This window comes from Candoia aspera, chromosome 1, assembly GCF_035149785.1.
Source record: "Candoia aspera isolate rCanAsp1 chromosome 1, rCanAsp1.hap2, whole genome shotgun sequence".
Classification (NCBI taxonomy): domain Eukaryota; kingdom Metazoa; phylum Chordata; class Lepidosauria; order Squamata; family Boidae; genus Candoia; species Candoia aspera.
In genome coordinates, this window is record NC_086153.1 from 56,865,470 (window position 1) to 56,885,670 (window position 20,201).

The following is a 20,201-nucleotide window of genomic DNA, read 5'->3' on the forward strand; positions in this document are numbered from 1 at the left end:
ATTGATGTCATGAAGCTATCTAACATTATAATGCATAGAGCAGGCACCTTCTTTGTAACTTGTTTCTAAAGAACAAATGTATGAAGTCTATGAAGTCCATGAAATCCTTTCCCATTAATATTATAGCAAAAGGAAAAGAGGTACATATAAGAGGCTGGCAGAATTTTTATGTCACACCTGATGCATGTCTCAAGAAACTGCTCTCTTGGCTGATAGCAGGGATGCTGGGCAAAGAGGGCCGGTTCACTCGTTTCCTTAAGGCCATTCCGACAGAAGCTTTGCAAGGGTTTTTCAGGTTGAGGGTAACAGGAATGGCCCCATTGTTGTTAAGCCAGCTGGATCCTGTAGAAGGTAATTTTGGGAAGTCAGTGAAGGATGGAAGAAGAAACATCTGCCAGAACATACCATGGAAAGAGAAGACAATTCATCCATTGCACTGTTGGACCAATGGATGTTCACATTAGTAAAAGATCAACACTATTTTACTATCCTCATTAGGGTGGTATTCCAGTCTTATGGATTTTTAAATTATTTTTTAATCAGAAAAAAAAATCTTAACTGCTTATGATTGTACCACCTCCTGATACACCAAGACACACATTATCCTTTGCTGTATGTAGCTGTTAAGATAAAGTGATAAAGAAAGTGGAGATTTTTTAATGCAAATCACTCTGGTTTCACTTTTTGACAAGGAAGATGCTCCAATGTCAGCATTTAAAATACAAATTTCCCCACTGTAAGCTCTTTTTAAAAGGTTCTAATCACTATTCTCTATCTGTAAATCTCAGTCACATGTTCTCCTCTCCTCTCCTCTCCTCTCCTCTTCTTGATGAGCTGACCAAAGATTTAGTTTGATAATATTTTTGTGCTATGCCTTAAAGCAAGGGGTTCCTAAAGTTTTTGCCATCACACCTCCCTTTAGTGTAATCTTAATGTACACACCTCCCCTAAAAATCCAAACACCAAAATGAACACAAATGAATAATGAGAACAATACAAGGAAATTTTGGGAAAGATGGATTTATTGTAACAATATAACTGAAAGGTTCTTCACACCTTCCTTGGACTCTGTCTGCGCTTCCCAAGGGAGATACACCTCACATTTGGGGAACCCTGCTTTAGAGCATCTTATTTCACTTCTTTTCTTTCATCTCCGTTTTAGAGGTAAATCCTGATTGTGACTTTATCTGGGAGCCTCACTGGTTATCTTTTTAATGTGACCCAAGTCCCACTTAGAAGTGGAAGAAAAAGAAAACATTTAGGGAAGGAGGTCGGTCCATAGAACTGGGTGGATCTACAGTATGCAATCAGGTAGTTCAAGCCCTCTGGTAGGGCAACTTCCACCCATCTTTTCCTGCTACATATCTTTTTTTTTTACTTGCCCCAGCCCAAGGGGTAGAGCCTGGTTTGCCTGCCACGCTTCATGTCATTGTAGCAAATGCCTCCACTCCTTTCTCCCTGCCTCTTTCAAGGAACATCAATAATAACTCAACACATATACACACAAAATAGTTCAACAATAGTTTTAAATTATGCCTACATATATCACTCTGGCATTCCTTCTCATGTGAATCAAAAGGTGAACTGTTTCAGATTTCGGAGAAAGGAAATCGTGAAGCTACTAATTAATCAGGGATGCTGTCTTAATCAAGCAGAAGCTTCTTAAAATGTTGAATTAATCAGTGTATCAACCAAAGATGATAGCATTTTGAGCTCAATAGGATAACCTCCATTCCACACATACTGTAGGTTCCAGGGGATCACTTTAAAAGGCATCAGACTGAGCAATCTGCCTGAAAAAGACCCCCATTTCCCCCTAGTTCTGAGATGCCATCCCCACACCAAAAAAGTGACCGGGCACAACAGTCTGGATTTGGCAGAGTGCTGACTTGCACCTTTCCCTGAAGCAGCACAGAGCATTGCCAACATTTCTTACAAATACCCCCAAACTTGTAATAACACCGTTCATGGAAGCAACACTGATGCTCTTTCTGAAAGCCTTACATCTTAAGAGCACGCAAAATGGAGAAGCACTTTCTACAAAACAGTTTCCCTCTGTCATAATTTCATTGAAATTAAATATTACTGTGCAGCTTGCGATCCTAAAAGTTACCCATAGTCTCAAGAGCTTTCCACGTGGCTCCTGGAGAAACTCCAAAGATGCCAGCAAATTGAAAATCGTAATGTGCTTGAAGGGGCAAACCATTAAATCCATTGAAAGTTATCATGTTAGTATATTTAACTAATTTAGTATAATTTTAATTGGGGTGAAGTTAAAATCAACTTTTGTGCTGGACTCAAATACTTTTTCAAATTCTGGGTTGCTGGGAGGATAATCTATTGCTGGACAGACAGCGCTACTGTTGCTGTTTTGAAATATGTGGTTTGGGCAAAACATGATATCGGATCCAGCATTGTCCCTGACAGGGACTCTCTATCTTTTGTGGATATAGAAGCCATAGAAATTTACCTGATGTCAAGAGTTTTTCTTCCTTTCCAGCATCTTTCTTCAGAGTAAAGGCCATCTTATCTAATCTCAACCCTACATAAATACAATCTTGAACCTTCCGAATCTCACGCCACGCCACAGTCCAAAGGCCTTATTCGGGAAAGAAGAGTTCTGAGATTGCCCAGTACCATACCTTTAGGGGTCTTCCACCTCTTCCTGCATGCTAAAGTTTCTTCATGCTAGGGGAAATCTCTGATGATGCAAAATTCCATTCAGAACCCAGTGTGATGGGGCCAATACTGGCACACATGGGTTCCAGGAGCCCAGTGGTATACTTTCAATTGTTTTAATTAAAAAAAACTTTTGAAAATTCAATTTTAGCTGGCATTATTAAGAAAAAAGTGGTGTAAAGCAGCTACCACTATCAGAATTTAATTTGCCAGTACAATACCCAGCTACCATTCTGCTGGTCTCTGCAGCTTCAGATCAATCACCCAATATGCTTACCAACAGTTTCACCTACTTTTCCCACTGCTATCTAGGGCTCCATTTTAATCCATCGTAGGGTCACTAGAGGGCACCATGGGCTGGGGGGAGGCTCCTTACCCTTGGCGCCAGACCAATTCTGTGGAGACTGGACAAAACAAGCCATCTGCAAAAGTAGATTCCTTTTCAGGAGCCACATACCCTCCAGAGCATTTCTTGGCTGTTGTTCCTGGATTTTTGTGGATCTTTCCTTTTCTCTCTCTTTCTCTTTCTCCTTTTCCTTTTCTTTGCGCAAGAACTCTATCTCCTTTAGCTGCTTCTGACGCATTTTCTCCTGAGCTGACTTGGATATCGTCACATGAATCTGGGCACAACAGAAGCATACACAGTTCATACAAATTTAGCTGTGCATGTGTGCACGTGCAGACAGAAAGAAAGAGAAACTTGTACACAATAGCAAAGAGACAGGTCAATCTGTTATGTTATTATTCATCTATTATAACTCAAAATAAGTATTTTATCAGCATGAATGAAAGTTTCACACTCTTAATTTTTCGTTGGATCTAACCCGGATAGGTAGCCATGGAAAGTTCCGTCAATTCAGCAAGTATCATTCAGGTTGGGCTTTTTAAAAATGAGATTCAAGCCACATTAGACGTGAGTCATGACTTGGCAAATTCTCCCACTAGATCTCTCAGCATCCTTATGAGCTTCTATAAAGGTGCACGGCGGAGAAGCGCTGTCAGAAGAGATGTGGATTCTCGATTTAAGCCTGAAGCTAATTGCAAAGCAGAGAGGGGAAACGCACCATATGGAACAGAGGTACCTGCTGAAGTTCCTTTCATGCTTAACAGCAGCTGTGGGACCAGGAGCCCAATTTACATTAGTGAAATGGTGCAGGATAAAAAGCATTAAAGCCTAGTTCCTAATGACACAGAATCAACCCAATTTGTTATACTCATACAAACACACCAGCTGCTTTTCAAAGAAAAAACATAAGGAACCCTAATCCTGTATTCCCCTTATCTAATTTTATTTGCCATCCTGAGTTGGAATTACTAGACAAAGCTTAATTTTGAGGCAGATACTGAAGCATAAAAAATATCAAGGGAGGCTGTACAACATCAGAAGAAATAAGGCCAAGAAAAAGGACCTGAAGCATATTTTTAGATAAGTGATTTCTGATGACATATTGTTAGTTTGGGGCTGATATTAAGCCCATACTGAGTCTAAAGCAGTTTCAGCCCCCCAGACAGAAAAGTTTAGCAAGCACAATGCTGAATTGATTAGAAAGAATCTGACTTGGGACAGGCAAAATACAAGAGATGGATTTTAGTATATCAGGACATATCCTTCATAATCAGTTTAGCAATGTCTTGAACATCAAAGGCCAATGTTGCATCCACTACTCCACATTTATTATAGTTACCACACTTTTTCAAAGTGACATGTATTCTTTTGGATTCTAAAAATGCAATGCTTTATTTATGTATTCATTCTGATTGCTGTTGCTGTGTGGAATATGAGTGTGTAGATATCATATGGACTTTGTTGATATTCCACAGTAATTAATAATAAATGACTCCAATTTACACATTCAGAGTGAAGCTGTTTATAAGCATTTTGGTAAATCTTTGAAAAAAACCAATGTGGTGTAGAAGTTAAGATGCTGGAATAGACTGGAGACACCCAGCCTTTAGTCCAGCCTCTGCCATGACTATACACTGGCTGATTTTGAGTCAGGCACTGTTTCTCAGCCCAGCCTATCTCACAGGGCTGTTGGTAGAGGGAAAAGTTAGAGAAGAGAGCTGTCTTGAGCTCCTGGAAAAAAGCACATTATAGAAGGGAAGGAAGATGGATAGATGAATGGATGGATGGACAGATGGACAGATGGACAGATGGATGGAAGGAGATTCCATTGCTGTACAACTCCAGCCAAGGTCAGCCCTATCATTAGGCAAAATGAAGTGTGGGGAAGCCACCAAGTTTTTCATTATTTAATTCATTATCCCTGCATTTCTGTTGGAGAGGGAAATATGACTTAGAGTACTGTGCACCAGGTGTCAAGAGAAGTATCCAAAAAGTCAGGATGGTGGCTTTTCATGTCTGAAGTGCATGCAATGTACATTTTAAAAAGGGTGGAGCTTTGATCACATTGTCACAAGGCCATCCTGACCATTTTTATCACTCTCCCAGGAACTCCTGCTCTATACATGACTCGAATTATATAGATTCCATGTGCTACCATGTTAATATGTTTTCTACTACAGATTAAGGTTACTATGGTAACTAATCATTTTGGCCGGGTGAAGAGGTTGAATTTAATTGTCCCCTTTTCACGTGTTGATGGTTGCATTGCCTAAGGGAGGAACTTGCCTGGACTTGTTTTAGTTTCAGTTTCCCTTCTGTGTAGGCTTGCAGAGAATATGCAGCTGAGAGAAATCTCTCCTCTCAGCAAACAGCCTTTAAATATGTTTGTTTTATGTAAATAAAATTATTTTTATAGAAATGCCTGGTGTGTGACTTTTCTGATCTCTCCTGGGCCAAATGCTTTCTAGCACTCTGCCAACATACCATAGATGTGGACATTCAGGGAGATATGCCCACAGATATGCAGCAAAGGGTCTTAAACAGCACTGACTCTTGCCAGGGGATATTTCTGTCTTTATTTCTATATGTGATAAACAGGAATAAAATTACTTTTCTAATTTTCATGGACCAAGACTCACCCAAGCATGCGTGTTGCATGGATATTTCAAGCTGTCATTGGCAAAAGCAGTGCTTTCATAAATTGTTCTACTGTATGGGGAAAGGTCCACCTCATAGGACTGTGGGCATATTAGCCTCAATGCCCACATCTATGGTAGCACATGGAATCTATATAATTTTAGTTAGCCTGAACACCATATCTCTTTCTGACACACATACTACTCCCTTATCTCTGTATTATTAGGAGGCATCAGATTATTTTACAATGTGTGGTTATTTCTTCCAAGCATGATGGCTGAGCTCCTGCCTCACTTGTCCTGCCAGAATCAGTTCTGGGCTTAGGCCCAACTCCCTCCATCTCCTTCTCCTCCAGAAATTCCTTTCCTAAGCTTGAGGGCTTATCTCTGGGGGAGATTCACCCCATATTCCTCACAATGACAACCCTAGCCTGACAATGCCAGCTGTGAAATGGCAGAGCAGAGCCTATCAAGCTCAGCTGTGAAGCCCTCCTTCAAAATAACATCCCCAGTAGCCCTTCATGCTGTTATGGGTCCTTCCCATAATATTTTCTTTACTTCTTGCTGCTGAATGCCAACCTTAAAATTCACTTTGGCCTTCACTCCAAAATGCAAAAAAGGGGAAATGGACACATACCCTTCCATTGCTCTCTTTCCACTCATCGTCTTTTAACAGGTGAGGATTTGAAAGCAGGCCTCCTTCTTTGGCCAGACTGAGGGAGGAGGTGGCCAATGGCAATAAGGATTCCAGTGGTCCTCCAGCAACCTTTAAAGCTGCAGGCAAGCCATTTTGGAAAGCAGGTTGAGACACTTCAGTTTCTGACAAGCCAATTAAAAAAAAATAAGGAATATATTACTGGTAACTGTGACTATGTACAAAATTTTAAAAAGTGTTTGTGAAGACAGTGAGAGCCAAGAAATCACATCATGTATTATTTATTTATTAAGTATTTATTTATTCAATTTATATAGCTGCCCATCTCAAACCAGTGACTTTGGGCAGCTAACAATCATTAAAAAAACCAGTCAAACAATTAAAGCAATACAAAAAAATTAAATATAAATACAGCCAAGAGATATTAAAATCCATCGGTATCAGCACAACCATGAAGCAGAACAAGGGGGAACTCCTGCAGATTGAATAAATCACTATAGATGAAGTTAAAGGGCTCTTCCTCATAGGTTAAAGCATTATACCAGTAAAAAATCTGCTGTCCCCATGGTATCCTTATCCTGCCATAAGCACAATGTCAGAAAATGGTGCTGTCCTTATTTATGGGGTTTAGAGAACAATAAGATCAGGAATTGGTGATACCTCTGGCTTTCTTTCCATCTCCTCCTATCAAGCTTCACCCCAGCATGAAAATATCCACAAATCACTTTCCTTAACACAGAATTGACTGGGCTAGGGAGGAAGTGAGTTTTGACAGAAGGCTAGACGGGCAGGGTTAGACACCTGTCAAAACTCAATCTGACTTTGTGCAAGTATTTTGCATGATGGTGTTCAGAGCAAGCCCAGCTGATAGAGTCCTTTCAGACACAGATGTAATGCAATTCCAGAAGAGCACTAAATCCGTGTCCAAAGGAGCCTCACAGGTCTGGGAAAGGCTGTCGGTGACTATAAGCAATTGATAAGGGAATTATTAGGAATCCCTCTACCTCTGTTTCTTTACTTGTGAATGTCTACAAGCATGGAACCTTTTATCTGACCCAGAGGTAGGTTTCCATATACTGTATGTTTACTCTGATATCATTACTAGATTGACATAAAACATTTTTCAGTTGCATCACCTGGGGTTTAAAAATTTAAGCTTCCCAACCATCAACTCCATGGGAAGTTTGAAATAAACTGGTTATTTCTCTCCTGTGCACAGAGTGACCTGCTCACACTTTCTAACTGTTAGTTCCAGGGGATAATTATTTCTGTCAATATTCTCTCTCTCTCTCTCCCTCTCTCTCTCTTTCATTCTCATGCTCAGTCTCTCTCCCTTCCCTCAGCTCCTGAAATAAAGAATAAGTAGCCTCTTTCCTTCCTTCTTACTCTTCTGTCAAGAACTGGCAATTTGAATTATATAAGGAAAGTTTTTTGTTTGGCAGTACAGCAATGATTTATTCCCTGGACTGATAATCACAACCTAAGGGCAGAGTTCAGATGCAGAACATGTGTGTTCTCAGATTCCAGGCTCAGTTCCAAGGCAACCCATCTGAAATCCTGGAAGGAGCTGCAATCAGGCAGCGCTGACCCTATTGAGCTAGACAGGCCAATACTTTGATCCTATAATAGCACAAATAAGTCAAAGCAAGACAGAATTAGATAGGAGGACAAGTAAAGATGAGTCAGTTAATTAATGGGTTAATATACTCTAAAGCTTATATTACCTAAGAAATGTGAACATATCAAGGTGTTTCTTACATCTTCAAGGTCATCCATTAGCTACTGCATTTGCTTGGGTGGCTGAATGCTCCAATGATCCATTCTCTTTGCACCTACAGCTGCTTATATACCTAGGAGCCCCTTCCAAATGCCAACTTGGGAAGGTAACTGAGTGTGCAATTTGCAAACCTGAAGAGCTTCAAGGATTCAACTTTCAAAAAGTCTGGATCATAGTAGGTTCTTCCCATCCTGAGATAGCTAAGCACGAGAAACTGCTGTCTAAGCACATTTAAAATCCAGCCAAGAGGACAGGACTTCCTACCAGTACGAACAGTTTGGCAGCGGATCCAGTTACCCAGAGAAGTGGCAGGCTCCCCTTCACTAGAGGTGTTCAAATAGAGGCTAAACAGCCATCCATCTGGGATGCTGTTTGCCCAGGCCTTTGGAGAAGATGATTGATGCCCCTTTCTTCTTTTCTGTTCCCCTCTGGATTCTTTGCCATCATTCTTTTGTCTTGTGCTGGTTTTTGTTTTTGTTTTTTTGCATTGTTTTGTTTTTAAATGTTTTAACAATTATAAACTGCCCAGAGTCACTGGGAGTCAGGCGTCATATAAATTTAATAATAACAATAACAACAATAACAATAACAACAATAATAATTTTTTATTATTATTATTATTTTAGTCTGCATAGAACAGGGATTGGACAATGGCTCAAGTGGCCTTTCAATGTATAATTCTATTCTATTTATGCCTAAGGTCAGGATAGAAGCAGAGAAAAGAGTAAATCAATAGGAACCACAGGAAACTGTAAAGACCTCAGACAAAAATAACAAGAGGGCTGCTTTCCTGTGTGTAATGGTTGCCTATTCTAAAACACTCTCAGACTCATGAGCAGGAATTCAAAGATATCTGATTTATTGAAGAATAGTATGCAGGATCACAGAGAAAGCTGAGAATGATGAAAGTGCACCAAATTCAAAGTAAAAACCCTGGGTGCAAATGAAATCCCTTCCCCCTTAGAATCCTCCCAAGTTCACAATCCCAGGTGCTCCTAACGGTCTCTGATGGTCTGCGGGAAAAGTCCTTGAGCAGAGCACATAACCCAAACACATTCCATTGTAATGGACACAGATACAAGGTCTCACAGCAGCTCCCTCCCGAACAGAAACGTGCATCAGCGCCATGGCATGTGAAACGTTACGATGTATAAACTGCATTGAAACAGTGAACATGACACTGTGTTACTGTAATCCCAGCTTAAATGCTGTATGAATGGTTTACTGAAAACAGCAAAGATATTAGATATGCATTCTAAAGCTTTTGCCTGCTAGATATTGGATCTAAACTCTAGATTTTGGATCCAGATGAAATACAGCCTGTTCATCTTTGTGAAGAAATTAAATTGCATCATAAAAGAATACAGCTAGTTTAAAGTAGTTACCACAATAAATTCTTTCTCAAGCCATCCCTGCTGTGGAACAATTATCAAGGCAAGCAGCTTTACCCTTTGAAATTAACACCTTTGACCAGGCAGTCACCCAGGGATAAAATGTGACATTTCATTTCAACACACAACAAGGGATGACTTTCCAGCTGAGCTTTTTGTACCAGTGAGAACTAAAAAGGATCTGCTTTAAAAAGCAATGAACTCAAGCTACAAGCCAATCATAATTTACACAACAATGTTGTTTTAAAAATCTATAACATATTTTCATGTGTTTAATTCATTCCAGCCTGGAGCACTTTTACTGCTAAAGCTGCCATGGAAAAAAACTATCATTTTCCTGTTCAGCAGATCAGTAATATAGTTTCATGTGTGCCTGTACAATAACACAATGCCGAACTCTATGACAATAGAGATAGGTTCTCTCAACTTCATTAATTTTTATTTATTACATTTACATTTATCTACTGCCTTTCTCCCTAGAGCTCACAGTAGCATAGATGATATATTTTCATAACAATCTTGTCAGGTAGCTCAGACAGAGAAATAAAATTAAGATATTACATAAGTAAAAAAAATCCTAGTGTTCAACTTGGTAAGATGCAGATGGGAACACCCAGCCAACCTTGGCTAATCTTGAAAAAACTAATCAGGGTCCAATCTGGCTACAACAGGTAGAAAATTATCCAGAATTCCAGGACTAAAAGCTAGACTGGGATGTTGAAAAGAATTTGCTAAAACAAGGCAATGGTACACCATTTCCACATTGTCATTAAGAAAACGATTGTACATGGGTGTGCCCAAGAAGTTACCAAAAGTTTTCCTTTTATTAAGGTACAGTTGAGTGTTTTCATACAGTCAGTTCTGACTGACCCTATCAATGAGAAGGAGTTTGGCAGTTGTCCATCCTTCCCACTTTATGGTGAGAAAAAAAGAGGGAATTACCCACTCACTGCCCAGCAGAATTCCATGAATGAGATAGGGCATCTCCACTATAAAAACCTTACTCTGAAGCACTTTTAACTTATCCTGAAATCCCCAACCATTATTTAAACTCAAATAAATATACTATCTGTACCTACCCAGTGGTTTTTGGCTGTTGTCTTCACCATTATCAGGCTCTGACAATGACCTTAAAGACAGTTGGGAGGGGGAAAATGAAGAAATGTAGGGATTGAATTGTCTTTCACAAAAGAAGGCAAACATAATAATTTAACATTTATAAAGGGCTTTTAGATGCTAGAAGGGACTTCACATATAATAACTTTTTGGCACTCACATTTTGCAGGGAGTGTCTGGAGGAGGCCAAGAGAGTAAGGCCAATCAAGACAGTGAAATGCTGAATTCATAACTAGCTTGCAGACACAGGCAAAACTGAGATTTGAACCAAGAATCTCCTAACCCGTTCTTCAGCTATTGTATGATGCCATAAGCATCAGGTGTCCTATCACAAGCTGCTGCAAGCAAGAACAAGAGAGGACATCAGCCTTGTGGGATTCTAGAGGCATTTGGTTTCCACTATGAAAACGAGAAAGACTTTTGGTCTCATTCAGCCAAAGTCTCCTTTTGTTCAGAATTACTTAGAAATGTACTTAGTTATCCATTGTACTGCACTGTAACTCATGCTTCTGTTCAAATGAGTGAGATTTACAATGGCATATTGCTTCATTAAATCGAGAAAGTTTACACAGGACAATTCATAACCTACTGGAGAAACCTTCTCCAACCTAGCATCAGCATGATTCAGATGTGTGGGAACTGTATAACTCCCGGAATTCCCAGCTAGCATATGGACTTGCAATGCCAGTATATCTGGAAGGTGCCAGTTAGAGAAGGCTGTCTTAAAATCAACCAATGAGGTTTTTTGGATGTGACTTTGAAAGAAAGCTAATGGGAACAGCAGAAAGGGCTTACCTTGTTCTGGGACACTCATCTATAGTAAGTGGAACAGATTCTATCAGTGACAAGCTTGGAAACGGTTCTGCAGAGTTCTGAGAATTTTCTTCATATGCCTTTGCTAACTTGGGAATGGGTGGGATCAAGGCAGCACCTAAGGACTTTCTTGGGTTCTCATCATAACCATGCAGAATCTACAGGGAAGGATGGGAGAAAAAAATAACTTTAAAGCTCTGCTCAAAGTCACTCATGCCTTAGTCACTTCCTGAATAGACTAATGTAACATGCTATACACAGGGCTAACTTTGAAGAGCGTCTAGAAGCTTCAACTGGTGCAAAATGTGGTGGTGCAGGCAGTTTGTGTGCCCCTAGAATGGCACACATTACATCTCTACTCTGCAAGCTGCATTGGTTACTGGTATGCTTCAGGGTTCAATTCAAGGTGCTGTTTTTGACTTTTAAAGCCCTACATGGCATGGGACCAGGTTATTTGAGGGACCACCTCTCCCCAGTTACATCTACCTTTCTCATCAGGGCCAGCAGGAGGGACATGTTACAGTCCCATCTAGAGAGTATCACCTGATGGGACCCAGGAGATGAGCCTTTTCTGCCATAGTATCCGCCCTTTGGAACATAATTCCCTCTGAGGTGAGATTAGCCCCGACCCTATTGACCTTCAGGAAATCCCTTTAAAATTGTTCTTTCAGTAGGCTTGGGGATCCCATGGAAATAGGGAGCTTGTGAGATAGTTCACTGTGTGGGGGATGCTGGTCCATTCTCCTGTGGTCTTATTTATATTTGTGTTTAATTGTTGTTTTAGATTTGTTTTTAACTCATTGTTTTATTGTACACAGTCTAGAGTCATGTTTCTGAGATGGGCAGCTCTATAAATTTAACAAATAAATAAATAAATAAATTCTTAAGTGCATTGACTTATTGCAGTACAGGTAGTCCTCACTTACTGACTGCCTCGTTTAGCAACTGTTCAAAGTTATGATGGTGTTAAAAAAATCAGCTTTGCGACCAATCTTCACATTTACAAATGTTACAGTGTCCCATGGTCATGTGATTGCCATTCAGGCAGTTCACAGCTGCTGCACATTTACAGCCATCACAGCATCCCGCGGTCACATGATCACCATTCATGTGCTTCCCAGCTGGCTTGCAACAAGCAGAGTTAATAGAGAATGCAGAAGTAAAATCTGTCCTGTTCAGACTATGAGGCGTCCAGGCAGGTTTATTATCAAAACACTCTTTATTAAATAACTATTTACAATAATAAGTCCTTAAGTTAAGAGGTAGACTGGTTCCAATCAAGACCACCTGGGTAACAACAGGGGAACTGGCAAAGTTGCAGGAGGAGACTGTGGTACACAGTAGAGCAGAATTTGCTGGCGGGAGCTGGAAAACTGGAAGAAGCTAGGGCACGTGGCACTACTGGAACTGGAGACGATCATCCATGATCTGGAACACCACTCAAACTAGGATGGCACCGGGAAGCTGGATGAGACCGAACTGGAACCACTAGACAAGGCTTGGCTCTAGAGGCAGGACTGGACTGGACTAGGTGACTCAGGCTGGACTGGATACTTTGGGCTGAAGACTCGGAACAAGGCTGATCACTCAAAGCAAGGCTGGACTGGGCTGGAGATTCTGGGCTTGTCTGGAAGCTTAGCACATGACTAGGCTGGACTGGAGATTCTGGACTAGGCAAAGGGCTTGAAACACAACTGGTTCACTGTGTGGGGGATGCTGGTCCATTCTCCTGTGGTCTTATTTATATGACTGGACCATAGGCTCCGGACAAGGTTGAAAACCCGATTCACAAGATAGATCTGAAGTTCCTGAATAACGTTGGGCAACCGGGATGCAGCTAGACTGGACTGGAGATCCTAGGCAAGACTGAAGGTCAAAAGCACAATGAAGCTGTACTGGAGACTCTGGACAAGGCTGGGATCTGGAAGCGCAACAAGGCTGAACTGGAGATTCTGGGCAAGGCTGAGGACTTGGAGCACAACGAAGCTGGGCTGAAGATTCTGCACATGACTGGAAGCTCAAAGCTAGGCTGGAAGCGTGCCTGGAATGCACAGAATGGTGACAAAGAGATCCAAAGCTGGACACGAGGCTGAGGTTGCAGGGTTCAGCAGGGAGAAGATCCCCTGTGGCAGCAGTTGCAGGATACGAGTCCTCTCTGATAGGAAACACTGGCACTGATTCCCCTCTGGCTACAGACGAGGTTTCCAACACAGGTAAGGACTCTTCTGCTGGAACTGCGAGCTTGAAGGATTGGTTGTCTCCGGCAGCTTGTTCTTCACACGTCTGCCTTTTATGCCAATCCTATTCCCTTCTGCAGCCAATCAGGCTGCCTTCTCCTTCACACACTTTTCTGCACGTCTTTCACTCACACTGATTGGAGGATTCAAATCCTCCTCTGAAGACTGGCCAATCAGTGTCTATGACTTTTCCCATGCTGCTGAGTCCTTTCTGGGTTTTGCTTTCCCGGTTTCTGCCTCATAAGTTTCCATTTCCCCTTCTGACTCAGAAAGAGTTTCATTTTCTGAGTCAGAGGTTGGCTGGAACCTCACAAAATCATAAGCTGTGGTCACATGATGTTTCACTTAATTACCATAGTGATTCACTTAATGCCTGAATGGGAAGTGAGGTCATAATCCCATTGTAGTCATGTGATTTTCTACTTAGCAACAGAGTTGACAATCACAATTGTGGTCGCTAAGCAAGGACTACCTGTATTTATTGATTTTATTGCAGTAGACTCCATTTCTCTTCTCTAATTGTCTCATGATCAACAACCGTTTGTGGTAGTTTAGCTGATAAAGAATGGCTGATTCAAAGTCATTTAAAAAGGTTGGTAGCTGGTTAGGATTTAAACCCCGATCTCTGCTTAATGGGATTCTTGGTCATTAGTTTATACCCCTGTGAGTTTCATGGTTCCAAACAATGATTCAGATATGGACATATGACCTAAAAGAAGCTTAAAAGGGTATGGAATCATAGAGACCATTTGAGTGGAGTTGATTTAAATATTCAGTTTGGAGCAAACTTATGCCAAATCTATGTCAGATAACAGTTCAGAAAGAAGAACCATAAAATCAGCAGCTCATAACAAAACCATAAACCCAAGCCAACTGAGGGACCACATACCAAAGACTGAAATGGAACAAACTTACATTTAGGAGAAAGTATCAGGTAAGGCAGTCATTCGAATTAGACAGACAGGCTTCAGGAATTTTTCTGCACCTATTTTGCCCTGCTCTAGAAGGTGCGAGATCTGTTTCAGAGCTGTCCAAAAGCCTGCCAATCCTGCTTGAAGCTCACTGCTGTCTTAAGCTTTCTTTTGTCTGACTCAAACCTTCTCAAGGGCTTCACCTTGTCAAACAAGCTCCAACTGGCCATGAGGAGGCAAGTTATGCTTATAGGCAAGAGATATTAATGCAAGAATCAGCAACTGATTTGACACGTCACTTGTCCCTACCACATATGCAGAAGTTCTTGCAATTTATTTTGACCTGTTGATAGGAATATGTTTTCAAGCACAGCTACCAACAGCTAAATAATTCTCCTTTAATATACAAATCAGTAATGGCATGGCTAGTCAGTTGCCTAAGAGCCAATCAGATCATTCAGAAAAATAATGTAGGATGCACCACTTCATAATGCTAGTCAGAGCCACATTATGTTCTCATATATAATACTTTCTTACCCACAGGAGGTAGTGCAATGGAAGAGAAAATACCAGGAAAATTGGACTAATCTTACATTTGCTTTTCCTTGAAAACAAATAAATCAAGGGGAAAATAAGGTGTTTTCTTCCCCAGTTAAACCAAACTCTGCTTCAGGAGGTAGCAGCGCTTGGTCAACATTGTCAAGCTCAAAATCTATGCAGGTCAGATCTGAGAGACTTGAATACTTGAATGAGAGACCACCAGAGCTGTGGCCTAGACTGGAAAATCAAAAGACATTCTGAAATAAGGCACTGGCAAGCACTTCTGTACCATTGCCAAGAAAACTGCAGGGATGTGTTCGGGAAATCAGCAGGACTTGAGCCCAACTTGAAAGGGTCAAGCTAAACTAATCTCTATTTATGCAGAACCTACATTTTTCAGTTACACAGACGTCTTCAGGAAGCAGAAAGATAAGAGAAAAAATCTGCATAGCCTGAAAGTTGCAGTATTTCCTTGTTTTCTAGGTTTTAACTCTATTAATGTTAGCTGTAGAATAAGAGCTCCCTCTACTTGTTTTTCCTGTCTTCTTTGCCCTCAAAGTTTCAGCTTCTGACTCCTTTTAAATTCTTCATTTTTTAAAACTTTACTGGAATAAATTTAGCTCTCACTCTCCAGGATATATCTATTATTCCTGCCAGGCAGCCTTGAGTCTTGGCCAATTTTGCAATTCTTTTGACCTTCCATCAAAGTCTGCTTTTCAGAAAAGAAGTCTATTAATTTTTTGCATTAGTGCTCCTCCTGCTGGCCCTCATCAGCTTCTCAGCCTAGATGATAAGGAGCAATCACAGGATCCTTGGTCCTCTCCAAATGCCATTTAATAATTGTCATAGCTAAGTTACTGCACGTTATTAATTTCAGAAGAGTGTCATATCTCATTGACTGTGCTATATAAAATATAGACAGTCTTCCCCAGCAATTATTGCTGCATCAGGAATGGATTTCTAATGCAGTGCAGCTCACTTTGCTGATTCCCTAAATAGGCTGGTTTAACTTCTTATTCCAATGATACCAAAGCAAGAGAACAAGAAGGGGATCTGTTGAAAAGCTGCCAACCCAAAGCTTCCCAGGAATTGTGCTCTAATATTCCCAGCAGCTACATCAACTTCCTGAACCTGATGTCCCCACCCCCATGATTCTGCAGTCTGGGAATGATAGGAGTTGTAGGGCATGGGACCAAGGAAAGTTGAGCTGCCCCTTCTCTGGAACCAATAATTAGCAAGAGAACCAACAATCCCTAGAGTTAAAAGTTTGTTTATTTTGTCTGTTTCTATACTGCATGCTCTCAGTCTATAGGCCAGTCCTCAGCGCTCTGTTGATGTCTTCTTTTGTTCAACACAAAAGGAAACAGAGGTGGCTTGTTTTTGTTTCATATTAAAAAGAGTTAATTCTAGTAGTTCAGAGCCAAGACAAATAGGACTGTACACTACTAGCTATATTCTACAAGGATTTAATGCTATATGAAGGAAGTAGAGTTAAGCAAGGACAGCTTAGCTTCCATTATCAGGAGGTCAAAGCATGGTCCTAATGGGGAGTTTAGGGGCTTCTTTGGCTGATAGCTCTGTAGAATAATGGATTTCACTTACAGGAAGGCAGAACTAGTTCAGTGCTAGGGGAAAAAATAAGCCTTCCGAAAGGTCAGAGCAGTTCATTTGTTAATACAACTACAGAGAGATGGTGGGTTCTCTTTTTTGAAAGTGTTAAAGCAGTTTCAGCAGGAGATTCAAATCTGTGGTCTAAATGGCCCCTTATGACACTATGATTCCATGATTACATTTTCCCTGATCTCGGATCTCACTAGAACCTGCTGATTTTTTTCCTTGAACATACATTTCTGCAATTTTCAGAACAATACAACCTGAATTTCACACACACACACACACACACATTCAAATCCTCATTTTTAATAGCAGTTGTATAAAATAAAGCAAGTTATTTTAAAAACTTCAATTTCTTAAGCACATGCAACATATGTTTGATGTATACCTGCTGGGTGGATGTTGTCAATTCTGGATTAACCCCTTCAACCTGTAAAGAGCCTGAACCATTCTCCCTCACATGTTGCTCTCTTTCCTGAGCAATGTTAGTCTCTGGGGTGGTCGGTATGCTCTGAATAGGAGGCATGGGCTTGGAAGTGACCAGAAGTCTTTGAGAAGCAGATCTGGAAATGGCTGGTTTCAGGGCAAGTGCCTTGGGAACAGCAGAGTCCAGCAAGCCTGCAAATGCAAAAGATAACAAATGTGACTGTGGGAATATTTGTAGGCTAATGTCAAACTTCCGTACAGTATCTCTCAGCAGCACCAAACTGATTGCAAAAGGAATTTTCACTTGTTTTACAGATCAGTTTTGTCCTACAGCAGATCATTTTCAACCCCAGAAAATGCCCTGAGAAAGGGCATGGTGCATACTTATCCTGCAGTTATCTCCATGCATACAGAGGTCAAGGTACCAGGTTCATCCAACCCTTGCAATAACCATGGGCTCCCAGAAGTGAATCCATGGAACAGCTGTATCCTGTTTCTCAATAAGTGGCAACTGGGCCTCCCTCCTAACTGGAATGGGGAAGGAAAGATCAATACCTTTCACAATGAGCTCAAAGGCACAAGATCTAATGGTATGTCATACCTAAAATAGTGAAAAGGAATCCAGTAGAGCAGTAAAAAGATCTTTGGGCATTACAATTTTAAAGCGGGCCTGTAAAAAAAAGGGGGGGAATACAACCAAAACTGCATCAGGTGCATACAACAAACTCACACAAAGCTTGGACACACAAGTAACATGCAGCAAAGAGCCAAAATTGGTAGTTATACCTACTGCATGGATCTGGCAAGAATTAGTCCTCATTTCACTTTAAGCAGCCTTCAGTGTTGATTTGAAAATAGTCAGTGTGCAAAATGGCTCTCAGTTGCCCACATATTGAGGTCAGTAAACCAAATCAATTCTTTATTACAGTCATAGACCAGCATAAAGAAGACAGTATGTTATGGCATCACCCAGTAAAACACTAGAGAAGAAGCTGCACTACACAGCACATGTTGTCTGGCACACTTCTTTTAATTTTAAATAAATGCATTATTATTTTGGGTCCAATTGCCTTGCAGATATATGTTGTCAGACTGATTGATAATTATGTGTACTAATAGCAGATTTTAATTACTATGTATTTGTTCTCTCTAATGATGTAGCTTAACTGATGTTGAGCTTTAGACCACGGAGCCAATGATTCGAGAATTATGGTTTCACTGGGTAAGTTACTCTGGCTCAGCCTCCAGCTGTAAAATTAGAATGGCAACTTATGCAAACAAGGCTGAAAGCTATATTTGATTTAGAGCAATTATATATAAAGGTAACTGATAATGTATTCTTATCAGGATCCATCATACCTTTTTTAGATGCCAGAAGGCCTTCAGACATTCTTCTTTTTTTGAGCTTGTCCTTGATCTGAGCAGTCTCCATGGCTGCACTGTTCACCTCCAACTCACTGAGACTGTACTTTGGCTGGGCACTAGGTATCTGTGAAGAGTCATCCATGACCGTGCTATCTGTATTCTTCTGAAGGCCATTTGTACTCTCCCAGCTCTCCAGACAGGAAACATCTGGAGGTTCTCCTTTGCTTCCCCACAAACATGATTGCTTTTTTAATGAACGAAGAGATGCTGTGGAACAAGTTAAGCAGAGTAGCTCGGTTACCCAGCCTGAAATTTACTTATCCAAAGAACTAGGAAGTCAGGGGCTTTGATTAAGAACGTCAGAAGCAAGGATAGTAAGCTGATCAGATGGAAAACAAGATGTGGCTCCTCTTCCTTTACTAATCCTGTATACAGTAGTAAGACATTCTGAAAGATTTAGCTTACCTTGTAGGGATGGGAAAAACAACAGCTACTGAAAGACCTTAGAATTTGCAAAACTATTGAATGGGATAGAGAGAACACTATCTAGAAATCAAAACAGCAATATCATGATGCCAACATCTCTATATAAAATCCCAATGTCTTTGTGTTTATAATATGCCCCTGGTTTGAGAGCAGATAAGCATTATGTAGTATATTGTTGAGCTGCTCTTGACACTTTTTCCATGAGCTAGACTTAAATTTGCAAACATCACACATGAAAGGCTGACTGGTTCTGCTTCTCCTCCCAGACTAAGAGTATTCAGCCAAACTGATTCTTCTCTCAAATTTTCTTAATGCTTGCAAGTTCTCATAAGATTTCACCCATATTATACTGAGAGCAGCTGCCTTCTGGCTTCATACAGTGCCACAATTACTGCCTCAGACTGCAGTCCCTTGGAGATCTGCATGTGCCTAAAAGTCACTGGGTACACACAGATTGGGCAGTAAAACACATACACAGCTCTGCTGGATATCAGACAAAATCAACTTAAGTCTCATTTCGTACTTATCAGGCTCATAAACCACACCCATATCTAGACTGCCAATCATACCCAGGGCAATGTCCTCACCCTCTTTTGCTGTCATCCATCCATTCCCATGGAGCTGCAAACTGGAATCAATGCTTCCTCCTCTAGATGGCTTGCATCCAGATTTTAGTTTGGGAATGCTGCCACAATATATTGCGACCTGAGTTTGGTACTTGGCTATAAAATAAATAAAATAAAATAAAACTCAATGATAGACAGAAGACAGGAGAACAATCATTTGCTAATCCTTCCATTTCTGTAATGAGTACTTTATTGTAGTTCATTTCTTCATTTCTTCCTGTGGTCAGACTCCACGTTTTTCATTGTAGGATTCTTTCTGCTTTAAAAATATTGTTGTAAGAAAATATATTTTGTCCATGCTGACACTGTAATTTGGGCTAATTTGGATTCCTAAGCGGTTTTGTGAGCATGACTGGTTTTGCTGGATTTTTTTTTTTCTTTGAGAAATGGGCAGCCACCTAATGTTGCATTAATAAAAGCAACAAGAAGACAGTGGTAGAACAAGAAATAAATGCTCTTGTCTGCAACATTTGCGATTGAGAACATTCAGAGAACTGCCTGTATTATACTATCAAGCCTCCTTGGGTGGGAGATGGTGTTCACCCACCTTTAAACCCTGACTATGTTAGCTAGAGTGCAACAA

The 20,201-nt window shown here is 40.6% G+C and overlaps 1 protein-coding gene across 1 annotated transcript in view; it reads right to left on the reverse strand.

The window, feature by feature from the left end:
* TOGARAM2 (TOG array regulator of axonemal microtubules 2) overlaps positions 1–20,201 on the reverse strand; it is a 57,776-nt gene that overhangs the window by 34,503 nt on the left and 3,072 nt on the right. Inside the window, exons 2-9 of the mRNA XM_063289629.1 lie at positions 19,580–19,714; positions 18,501–18,773; positions 17,104–17,333; positions 11,396–11,571; positions 10,564–10,613; positions 6,299–6,480; positions 3,137–3,299; positions 178–342 (exon numbers count right to left, since the gene is read on the reverse strand). Coding sequence (XP_063145699.1) covers positions 178–342; positions 3,137–3,299; positions 6,299–6,480; positions 10,564–10,613; positions 11,396–11,571; positions 17,104–17,333; positions 18,501–18,773; positions 19,580–19,714 — 1,374 coding nt within the window. The remainder of the gene's footprint in view (positions 1–177; positions 343–3,136; positions 3,300–6,298; positions 6,481–10,563; positions 10,614–11,395; positions 11,572–17,103; positions 17,334–18,500; positions 18,774–19,579; positions 19,715–20,201) is intronic.